General features: G+C 36.9%; 1 protein-coding gene across 1 annotated transcript; it reads left to right on the top strand.

Moving 5' to 3' along the window:
- Window positions 1-5331: 5331 nt before the first annotated feature.
- On the top strand, window positions 5332-6406 carry LOC144087187 (uncharacterized). The gene is made up of 4 exons (XM_077617551.1): window positions 5332-5568; window positions 5686-6082; window positions 6158-6285; window positions 6320-6406. The coding sequence occupies exons 1-3, from the start codon at window positions 5549-5551 to the stop codon at window positions 6197-6199; spliced, it is 459 nt and encodes a 152-aa protein (XP_077473677.1). The 5' UTR covers window positions 5332-5548; the 3' UTR covers window positions 6200-6285; window positions 6320-6406.
- The last annotated feature ends 5658 nt before the right edge of the window (window positions 6407-12064 follow it).

Raw genomic sequence — 12064 nt, 5'->3', positions numbered from 1 at the left:
CACTTCACAACTAGTACGCGACCAATAGAAAGCTCACCGGACTCAATATTTGAGCTTTATTTAGTAATATCCGATTCCGTTGTGTTTTAATAGGACATAAGCGTAACTGTTTTGATTTTGAGAAATGCTTCATTGGGTTAGCGGATTACTTCCGCAGTCGTCAATCCGAGTGACGTCAGAAGTCTGTCGTCACGCCTTCACTTTAAAAGGACAGACAGCACCTTAAACAGTAATTAAATTAAATTACTTTAGCCAAACAATCAATTGTGTTTAAAAGAAGGGTCTAAAACATTTGAACAAGAAACACTTTATTTGAATATTTTGGCTGTAAAGTATATTTTGGAAATATTTTTAAAGCATTTTTTGTGGAAGAAAAAAGTGTTCTGTTGTCATTAATCTAAAAAACAATAAATTATGACATTATAAACTACTACTACAAAATCTGAATCTGATTATCTTGTCTTTGTGAGCAACCTTTTGTTGTTTCCCTGGAAAATTCTATTTGCAGTTTCGAAACCTCTGAAAACTTCCACAACTAGTCAAATTTGATTCTTAGACAAACACTCTTTAACAATCAATTTACATGAAATATCCATAAGACCCTAATGTGCCTCATATTATGACTGATGGTTTCTTCTTTATCTATATTTTCTTCAGGATTTTTTTTATATCTTCAATGTGTAAGGCACATTCCCTTCCCTGTAACCTGCCTTTTATTGACTGCATACTTTTTTTACAATCTCTGTAAATGATTAAAACAGGATTGTATAAAAAAAAACAGCATCCTGAGAGAGCAGACCTCCATATAAAATTCCCAATTTAAAGTATCACCATGTTTCTGACATCTGTGAACTGTAACCCTTTTCATCATGGAACATACCCTGCAAATATGGATTTAATAGGCTAATCTATTATCAGGTTGTTGCAAAATTAATTTTCCTCACCTCTGTGACCTTTGGCCTTGGTACCACAAATTTGAATCACATCTTTGGTCTCATATTACACACGTTGTTTTTTTTTGCACACCAACAGATTTAATTATAACCCAATTGCTGTCATGAACGGCGATAGACCTCTAATTCATTTTGACTAGGAGGACCAAGCATAATGTTATCAGAACTGAAAAGAGGTTTTTGTGCCTTGACGACGTCATGCTGCAAACATGATGAATGCTGTAAATATGCCACTTTATTCCCATCACGTAAGGGCCAATTTCATCTCCTGAATATGGAGACGGTTTTGACATGAATGATAGAAGAACTGACAGAGGGCGCTTAGCGAGATGCCTCTCATCCTGACAAGTTTTGGATGCAGTGGGCAGGGGGGGTAGATGCTCTGCTGACTCTTTGTCTCTTCTGGAAAAAGACCATTTTTGTATCTACGCCCGGGTCAGACCCATCAATCACAGCTATGTTCCCTCCATGGGCATCGAGCAATATTTTGCTGTCGTTTTTCTCCCCCTACTCCAAAGTTGTCAGTCAGGGATGGCTTTGTGGTAATATAACACTGGCGATAAATGGTTGGGAAACGAGAGCCTCTTATTGTTTTTTTTTTGTTTTTGAAGTAGTAAAATGTCCACGAAAATCCAAGAAAAGTTGTATACTTCCTTTATTTATCATATTTTGTATACTGTGACACTTTGCCTTGTTTCATGTTTCTATTATTTTTATTTTCTCTTAAAACACTGAAATTCACCAGGGCCCATTAAAAACAAATAATAAATGATATTTTAAAAATAATAACATGGTTTTAATTGTGTGTTTTTGTGTGTGTGTGTCTCTGTCTGTTTTGGTAGGTCACTGCATGGTGTGGCTCTTTGACTATCACAGTTTAAAATGTTGTGTCTAACTTGTTTGCCACCCCTGCTCTAGTCAAACTTTTAGTGTATTCTTTGATTTTAGGTGGGAGGCTATGACCAAAAAAAAAAAAAGATCAACCCTGAAGAGAGTAAAACTGTACATTTTTCATCCCCTCTTGACCTTATTTGGACCTTCCCATTTCTTAAAGAGCACTCATGACAACGTTCAATATTTGCATAGATTTCAAGATCTTACCATTTTAATCGCTACAACCTACCTTTTTTCCTTCCTGACATTTTTGTCCTGCCGACTGGCAACACCATTAATGGAGCTGACATTTTAACATAGAGCTTTGGCATTTCGCCGTGTTATTGCTAGAACTGAGCCCTTGATTGTCCAACCTCGAGAGAGTGTGTTTCCTCAAATAATGGACGATGCATAAACTCCCCGAAGAAGAACAATATGTCAGCATGTCTGGATCTTTCTGTTAATTATAATAGCTTGTTATATAATAGCTTAATGGTTAATAAAGCCTCTGTGTTATAATGGAACAACAAAAGGTTGCCTTTCATGGCTGAATAATGTCGGATACTGTCAATAAAATATCCACTATACATCTTCGTCAGGCTGGTTTGACAAAAACATGTAATGTCAACTGGTTTGAATGTTTTTCTTTCAGTGCCATTAACGTGCTCGACGTCCAAATCCATTTTGTCTGGCAGAAGCGAATGAACCCGTAATGGATTGGACGTCAGGAGCCGTCAATGGCAACCAATGGGTTAATACTAGCATTGCACCAATACAATTTTGTGTTTCCTTATGTATCTACACAAAACCTGGCTGAGTGGTATTCGCCAATATAAATACTTTACTATTACAAATATATTTTATTGTTATGTATATATATTTTTCTTTTATTTTGTACATTATTGCGAGTTAGACACTGCACAACTCATTGTCTGCCAACTCATTTGAATTCACGGCAGAAGGATGATTGGATAGCACACAATTGGATAACCATCACCATCTTGGTAAGCGTACAAGTGCTTCTTTTTTACAGCCGTCTTGAGTAGGACGACCAAGATAACATTGTGGTTACAATAAGAAAAACAGTATATAGTGAATGTGTGAATATTGATAACTCTGAATACTGAAGTGTAATTGAATTTTGCCAGTAAGTTCGTCACATTTTTGGAGTTTTCCGGTGTAGGCTTGATGTTCATTCATTATTGATGATGCCAGCATGTGATCTGGGCATCAGATTCAGCAACTCCAAAGAGTGAAGCTGACCTTTAGGCCCATGGTCATTGACTACACACAGAAAATGACATCCCAAACCCTGCTGGAATCACTTATTAAGTGTTGCTTCTCGTTTCTGCATTAGTTTGTTCTTACTCTGCCGTTGTTCTAGTTGAAAGAGGCAGCGAGCAGTATACAGTAGTGGAAAAAGAAAGAACAGCATGAGCAGCATTTTCCCTGCCCCTAGGCTGTCAGTGTGTTGATTATAAATAGTTTGATGGCTCAGCAGGAGAGCTACACTTCATCACGACAAACTGGCTCAACCTGCATCCGTCTTTAAGTAAACGTTCAGACTTGATTACCAGTTTTCTTGTTCTCCTCCCTGTGTGCTCACTCAGTCGGTGCTCTTATGTCTGATTGTGTACGTAACATTTATTTGGTGCACATCCTTTACAAATATTTGAGTTGTTTTACAGTATGTTTCTTATAACAAAGTGGCATTTAACTCACAGGAAGTAAGTCTGATGATTAGTAATATGAAGACAGAAATATATAAAATTACTATACTATTTGTAAATATTAATATAATTAATGAAAAATCTACATACATTTTAATTTTACCTACATTTAGATCACTGATTTAAAAATCCTAATATTATCATATTATTTAGCATGCTGTTCTCTATTCTAATTTTATTTTAAATAGCTTTTCAAGATGGCATCTGTTCTTAGTGTTGATTTTATAAAATACATTTACCCCCAAAATATGTACGCCAGTGCTACTTATGTTTACCTTCTTTATTATGAATTTTACGGCTGGTGCAATTTATAATCAGGAAAATACAGTGCATGTTTTTTTAAAGTATATATTTTCAGTCATCTAGTGATTTTAGTAATAAAACACCAGGATTCCACTAAGGTCACTGTTGAGTATGTTATTCATCAGTGTCACTGTGTCACTATAAAAGCTATGTTCATGTTATTCACTTAGCGTGGAAGCCTTGAAGTGACAGTCACGTTGAATGCATGGACCTCTTACAACACATGGCAAAAGCCCGTTGCTGATTTTATCAACCACAATTGAAGCAACACAGTAGCTTATTGGTCACAGTGATGTGACATTTGGGTTCACTGAGTAAAAAAAACACTCAATAACTAAAATAGTGAATCCTCCCTTCTGTCACATTGTCTGTCTTTCTAACTGTCATTCATTGTAAGTTTGCCTCAAGCTGCGTGTATGTGAGAGATGAATCTCAACTTGAACGGATCTCACATGCTCTGTCTCACTTTCAATCAGCGCTAATGGAAGTGCTGGCTTACGGTCAGCCCATCGCTCAGTGCAAACCCTAGATTGCAACATCACCATAAAGATCGGTGCAGCCTAGTTTTATGAAAATTCATTAATTCATTTTTCATACCGCTTATCCTCACACGTCTTGGAGGGGGTGCTGGAGCCTATCCCAGTTAACTACGGGCACCAGGCGGGGGACACCCCATTCACACTCACTCATACGGTGTCATGAACAAACTTCATAAGGCTCTCATTGAACTCATTGGCTGCCATTGACGGCTTGTCTGGTTTGTTTTCATGCTAAAATATTCATAATACTTTCATCCCATGTCTCAATTGTCATGCAGAAAAATTGTACCTCATTTGGTCCAGCAGATATAAAAAACAGACTCAGCACAAATGACATCTATGATGTACTTAAATATCCCACGGATGATGATTATTATGATTTCCAGTACCAAGAGCCACAGATATGCTGGCTCAGGCAATAGATTAGGGATCATAGGGCATTTTTTTCAGCAATTAAGTCAGTCAGTCACTGTCAGAATACTGGGGCTGAACACTATAGGCATTCCATTAGTAGAATTACAGCGCCCTCATAGTACTCTAAAGAGAGATGGGAAAAGCAGGAAAGCTAATGATCCCCAAAGGATTATTTAACTGTTATTCTAGCCAAGAAATGCTCAATGGCGCAATGAGGTATGTAAATGCTGAGAGACACACAGTGTGCTCACATATGCTATTATGCTCAAAAGAATATTTTTCTTGTGTTTGAATGTGTGTGTTCTTTGTCAGGTTGTTCTTTTCCATTGTTGTTATATCTAGGAAGAGACTAATTTAACACTTCCAAGCCAAAACCACTAAATCATTGATAGCAAATTAAAATAGAGACTGACAAACATTCGGACGCCCAATCATACCACCACCAAGACCAACCAAGCCCACACTTGGCCACACCGATGTCATGCGAGTGAACCACTACACCATCAGGCGGCTTTGTGCGATCCCAAAATTCAATAATCAAAGGATTTCTTTATAAACTGTGATTAAAGTGACAGCCCAGATGCGACATAGAAATGTACTTTTTCTTTCATGCAACATCACAACTCAGATGTTTATATGCTTCCAAGTCTTGAGTAATAGTTTTAGATCCAAATAATAAGCATGACATTTCAGGTTTGGCATTTCCACACATGTGCCTGACCTGACGTGAAAGAAAATGTCAGCAGAACAAGTCAGGTAACATTTTATTATTTGTATTCTTTTGCAAATTCCCTTTAGCTTAGTTAGTACTCACACAGGGCATAAAATTGTGACTTTAGCTTTTGTTTTGTTTTTTGGCTCTTTGTCATGTAGTGATATCATGTGTGACCCAAGCTCTGAAAGGCCAACATCTGCCGGCTATAAACCTGCCAACTTTGCCCTAAGTGCCAGTATGAGGGCTCTAATGGAGGCCAGATCGACTGCGATAGTATCCGTTCTTTCTCAAAGGAAGACGAATAGAGAAATGGGGCAGTGGACTGGTCTCCAGGAGGACAGCCGATCACAGGTCGGTCACCTCCAAGATGTTCGAGAAGTTGAGTCTCCTAAATTACTTCTAACTCTAGCAAAAGAAAACAACAAAAGTTTGAAAAAGGAACAAAGGCAGCAACAAGTACAAGACACCTGGTTCCAACAGGTAGATATGCAGATGAGAATTAGCCAAGAAGCAGAAGAGAACCAAATGATCATCTCGGAGATTAGACGGCTTCAGGTAACTTGCCACTGCTGAATATTTTATTGAGAAATCATGTGAGTTGAGATTTATATATATGTTTCTTTAAATTAGCAAGAAATTACCTTGCAAGAAAAAGAGGAGGAGCTGGAGTGAAAGTGATGCAAAGAAGAACAGTTTTAAAAAAGCTGTGTTATAATAGAATTCATTTTGGTTGTGAAATATTACTACATATCTTTAATTGGATAACTTTATTGTTATTTTGATTACTTTAATGTTAACATGATTGCCTCTTCAGCTGTTTATGAGGTGCCATTCAAACAGCAAGTAATAAAATGTAAATAAAAATGAAAGAAACCATGTTATCCTTCGATATTGAATGGCGTTTTATTTAAAAATTACACAATTATCACTGATGTTTATTCATGAGGTCAAAATACATGAATAAACTAACTAAGAGGAAGTTAACTATAGTTTTTGGTAATTAACTGCAGCACTTCCATCATGATGCTCTTTTCATAGGCCTATGGTATCTTAAATATTTTGTGTTTCATAACTTGATTGTTTTTCAAATATCGGAAATGTTCCCTTTGAGGCTTTTTTCGTAACCTGAATATTTCATAAGTAGAGGTACTTGATAAATTTGCTTTAATATGGTTTTTAATGATCAAGGAATAGTTACTATGTAAGTGATGTCAAAGGTCAAGTGGCTGCTGAGTGATAAATATTACAGTTCACTTCAAGTCTGTGTACAATCATTCAAACTGTACTCTATAGTTTCCATCTCAAATTAAAAGCCTCCAAATTGATCAAGGAACACTAGTCCAATCTGAGTCTGTAACTCCTATCATTACTCACTTTCACTGTGCCCTCTACTTTTAATACATTTTTTTGTTTTCGCTGTTCTTTTCACACCATCAAACCATTTTTTAACCACTTTTTTGCCGATCTTTTTGATTATGCGTACTCATCTCAAGATGAACAACTATGTGCTGCCCAAATCCAATCCCCTGAGAGCCAGACATCGATAATATATTAGCAGAGCAGTTAGAAGCCTAAATATATCAGTATTGATCTCCTAGTGAGATTGGGCTTGTTTGGGGTCGGAGACAAATAGCCTCTCTGTCTTTCTCAAGGAACCCATTTCATTTCAACCAGTCAACATCAGCTGCGATTCTACTAATATAGAAACAAAGCAGGACTACAAAATCTTTGCCTACACACAGTACACGCACACACGCGCGCACACACGCACACACACATGCAGACACACACACCGCACCGATTTAATGACCATTATTACTAATATAGGTTAGCTTTTGTACTAAGGGCAGACCATTCCTTAGAAACAAGCCTGTCTCAGTCATTCTTGTGTGTGTGTTGTTTTTCAAAGGTCAGTCTTCAGCCTAATCAGCGAACGGCACTCTGCTCTCTCACTTCCCCCAACCAAAAATCAAAAAGTACCATGGATCATGTACTTTAAAATGGAAGTTCAATATGGAGACAAAAATTTGATCTTGCAGAAGCAAAAATACTGGCACCTTTGTTATTAAGCCAAATTTAAAAAAATAGATAAATACTCACTTGAGCAAAAGAAAACAAATTAAGCATTGACAGATGATCATTAATTTCCCACAAGCCTTATTTGATATCCCTTTTAATTTATCTAACAACGGACATGCATCTATAATCAAATAATAGCACTATAAGAATATAAATAATCTGACTGATCCTGACCATTCCTCTGCATTTGATTGGGGTGTTCCTACCCACAGGACCAATCAATTGGTAAGTTGATTAACTCATGTTTAGATTGAATTATGATTCCCCATTCAGAGAAGCAAACGTGATTAACTTTGGCTGTTTCCTGTGTAGGAGGAGAACAGGAACTACAGTAGAATTGCAAGCAGCTTGTATATAGTGTTTGATATTTCACTACATTGAGAAAATACACTGTTCACGGACGTGTCCACGTTTTAACACAGTGTGGTTCTTTTACTTGGGATGATTTGCAGGAAATACATTGTGATGAACTATTTTGCCAAATGATACATGCAAAACAAAGCCAGTTAGTTAAGGTTTATTCAAGTGTATCTATGCTGTGAGCATTAATTAGCCCATGCTGGTTTCACATTCTCTTGTCGAAGAATCAATTATTCAGCTTAATTCTTAATAAGTAATATCTATGTCCAATTAGAGGATTTATGGGGCCATAAGATGCACCAGTTATTTCCATACAGAGTTATACATATACATTCATGCAATCACAAAGTCAGTAACATGACTCAGGCATGCATGCTGAATGTACTCGGCCAATCACAATTTTCTGTCAGCGTGCCTCATACTGCTTTCCTAACAGCTCTGCGTGTATGTGTTTGAGTATGATGGAGGGGGGGATATTGGCAAGCGAAATATTTCTCCTGTAATAAGTCATCTGCAAATGACAGGGCCATAAAGCATTAGAAGAGGCAAGTGGAGGAGCTCTGCCAGAGCTCTGTTAGCCAGATAAATGTTTCGGCCCTGTAAGCCTGCCGCCCGTGTCACTTCTAATCAACAAAAATGCCTGCTCGCTGCAACAGGTGCCTCCACGACTGCAGAAAATAATAAATGAATACAACCAACTGGTGCTTGAGAGACATGGCGAGTAGGTTTTTTTTTAGTGTTTGTGAATATGTTTTTTAAAATAAATTTTCAAGCTGAAGTGACAGATGGCATCCAACATATTGTACAAATCTTGCGTTTTATAGTGTTCAGTACATTTCCAATGTCTTGTTACACCCAATCCCCCCATGGGCCTAATAATGTTTAATTGCAGCTGAGTTACTTACCACTGACAAGATCAATATGCAGAACCAAATGTGGAAGCACCATTTTCATTACTTACCACAGCTCAATAGTGGAAAGCATTGCAGTGATCACTTGTTATAAAGAAGGCTGCATGGTCCTTGTGCCCTGCAATCGGCTGGCCACTGATTCAGCCTCTGGCCCGGAGTCAGCTGGGATAGGTTCCAGCACCCCCCGCAACCCTAATGAGGATAAAGCGGTTCAGAAAATGAGATGAGATGTTGAGTCATATCAAATTCAAACAAGCTGCATCTCCTAAATATGTTTTGTATAATCATTTAACTAACAAAAAAACACAAATGTCTTGAAATAGCTTTGGAAGTGCAATATTTACAGCCTAATTAAGTAATTCAGTCATGAAAAGAAAATTGTAGGCAAGCTATAAAATCAATTTGTGACAATACATTCTATATTAATCTTTAAATATATATTTTTTCATTAAAAATTATTCATAGACGTGTTGTGGAATATGAGTGGAATAATCAATTTGGTGTGGTATTTGTTGAGTACACATGCACATTCACGTTCCCCCCCTGTTCACTTGCTGATGTGTTTTTCCCAGTCACTGTTACAAGCTTTAACACTCACCCAACAACCCTACTTGCAATAAATCTGAAAAATATTTACGTGCCCTTCTACATTGAATTATTTAATAAAATCTGGGAACTCTCTGGTTGTATGTGTATGTGTTTGTGTGTTTATACCCCATCTGCTGTGAAGTCTATTTGCATACACTCAGCAGCCAAACCAATCACTGCTACTAAAATGAACTTGCCATTCAGATGCAGACTATCAGACACCAACTTTGTAGTAAAAAAAAAATCAAAATGCTTGTCCAACTGTTTTTTCATAAGTACCCTAAAATTAACAAAGAAGTAACCCAAAATGAACTCATTGCCCACTGTTGATTATTGACATCCAATTAATTTCAACTGGGAGGCCATTATGAACTTTTATTATTCCATCCTTGGCATCCTTGTATTTTGAAATTTATACTCACTCTCTTAAAAGGCTGATTGCCATTGCGGTCACTTTGCCATTACATTAAATGAGAGTGAATTGATGTCTGCCATTTCTCCAGCCAAGAAATCCTATTTAGAATTCCAGAAGAAAAGTGTTTGGTTTTAATTACAATCATTTTTGCTTGGCTGATGAAGGACTAAAGAATGTACATGCACTACCTGCAAAGAGGAATCTCTCTTAAGGTCTAATTTGGATGGTTTCATCTAAAACAGTACAAAATCTGCAAAGTGTTAAAGATTAAACCGGCTGGATGGATTGTGAAACATGGAAAATAAGAGAAAAGAGCTCTCAAGCTCAATTTATGAATCTATAAAATCTACCTTGGCTGTCAAATGTATCACTTTGACTAACAGATTGAAAATCATTGGTGATAACTGACATCGGCCTGAGCATATTCTGTAGCAATTGAAAAAAAAAAGCACAAACAGCAGATGTGTATCAAGATACCAAGTTAGAGGCCACAAAATACTGTCCTTCAGGCCACATCGGGCCCCCAGACCGCAATTTTGGGATCCCTGATATCGAACACAGCTTGAAAACCTTTTGTTTTAAGGTTTAGGATAGAAACAGCGGCTTTACTGCGATGTGATTATAACATTAAAGATCACAATTGTACAAAACACAACACAATTTTGCTATTTAGTGAGATTAAAGCATGAGCAGAATGCTGCAGGGCTGAATGCATGCATGTTTTTGCCCAATTTTGCACACCACTGATAATGTCCAGGGAATGAACTGTCATTTTAAATACACATTAGGCAGCAATAAAGACAGTAGCGAAGCCTGAGGCTCTGCTTTGAGAAGAAAGAGTGGAGTTATCTGCAATTCACTTGAATGGATGAGAGTTCAGATGAAGGATTGTGATGATAAACTCACAGGGACACTTTATGTATGCACATATTTCTTTGTAATAGAGCTCCATTAGAAAAAAAGAAAAAGAAAATGTGGTTGATGTAATAGTATCCCATTGAATTCTTGGCCTCTGAGCCATTTCATCTACTAGTGCCCGCTGATCTATGTTGTCTAAGAGAGCGCAGACATTTAGAATGCTATTTTGATATCATTTTAGCAATCTTATGTCTTGTCACCTGCAGGCAAACACTTGACATGGTAGCAGGTTTTGTTGACAAGTACACTAATGGCTATTCTCTGCCTCAGTCTCTCTCTATTGGGTGGATGTGTTTGAATGCTTTCTCAATTGAAGCACTTTTTGAGTCGATGTTCGTTAAAAAATCAGTTTTTGGTGTTGCTGTTGTGAAAGAGTTTGGCTCGGAGGGATTGCCACAAATATTTAAAGTTTAACTGATATAAATAAATAAAAAAAACAACCACTATGTGTGCCTCTATCTTAAAAAAATAGGTTACCCTTTTTTGTTTTTTAAATATGTTAAAGGAAAAAAAATACTCAGCTGTCATTGACGGCGCTAGGTGTCATATTCATTTATCCTCCCGATCAAAAGCCCAGTCACTGGCATTAAAACATTAGCATTTGCACCTAGTCCTCCAAGTTTAAATGAACTAGACGTCTATTGTTGTCAATGGCAGGCAATGGCTTAAGCGTTTCAAATATGATTTGACCAATATTTAGTTAAAAACATGTTTTCACGCTTCATCGACTCACAAAAATTTTCGATTTATCCTGTGGAATTTTTGATTAACCAAGGCAGTCATATTGGTATCAAAAATACCTGCAATTGCTCAACATTTTGAGAGATAAAAACAGTCTGGAATTGTGGGTATTTTAGGGTGAAACTGGACAACGATTCACATAATTTGCTTTCTGGGGCCATGCAGTACTAGGCCGCGAGTTCAACACTTTTATACTTTGTAAAGGTGTCAGTAGAAATAAATTAGGATTTTGTTGCATTAAGTGTTGAAAACACAGTAAATTATAGATATCTTGAAAATATATATAGTTTTAGACATTTTGAATCTGCAAAATAATTTATTAAACCTAAAACACATGATCACACCTTTACATTTATACACAGTGTACTGATAAATATTTGTCTATAATTTCCATTTTAACAAAAATCACTTTAAGTGAAGCATTTAGAGTTTTTTTCTGTGGAACACACTTGGTAAGAGTTTTGAGACTGTCATTCGACTGAATGGTGAAAATCTCAAAACTTCTGGTCATGGTTGAACACTCAT

The sequence above is a fragment of the Stigmatopora argus genome, chromosome 13 (genome assembly GCF_051989625.1).
Source record: "Stigmatopora argus isolate UIUO_Sarg chromosome 13, RoL_Sarg_1.0, whole genome shotgun sequence".
Classification (NCBI taxonomy): Eukaryota; Metazoa; Chordata; class Actinopteri; order Syngnathiformes; family Syngnathidae; genus Stigmatopora; species Stigmatopora argus.
The sequence above is the reverse complement of the archived record's forward strand: the minus strand, read 5'-3'. Positions and strand labels throughout refer to the sequence as shown.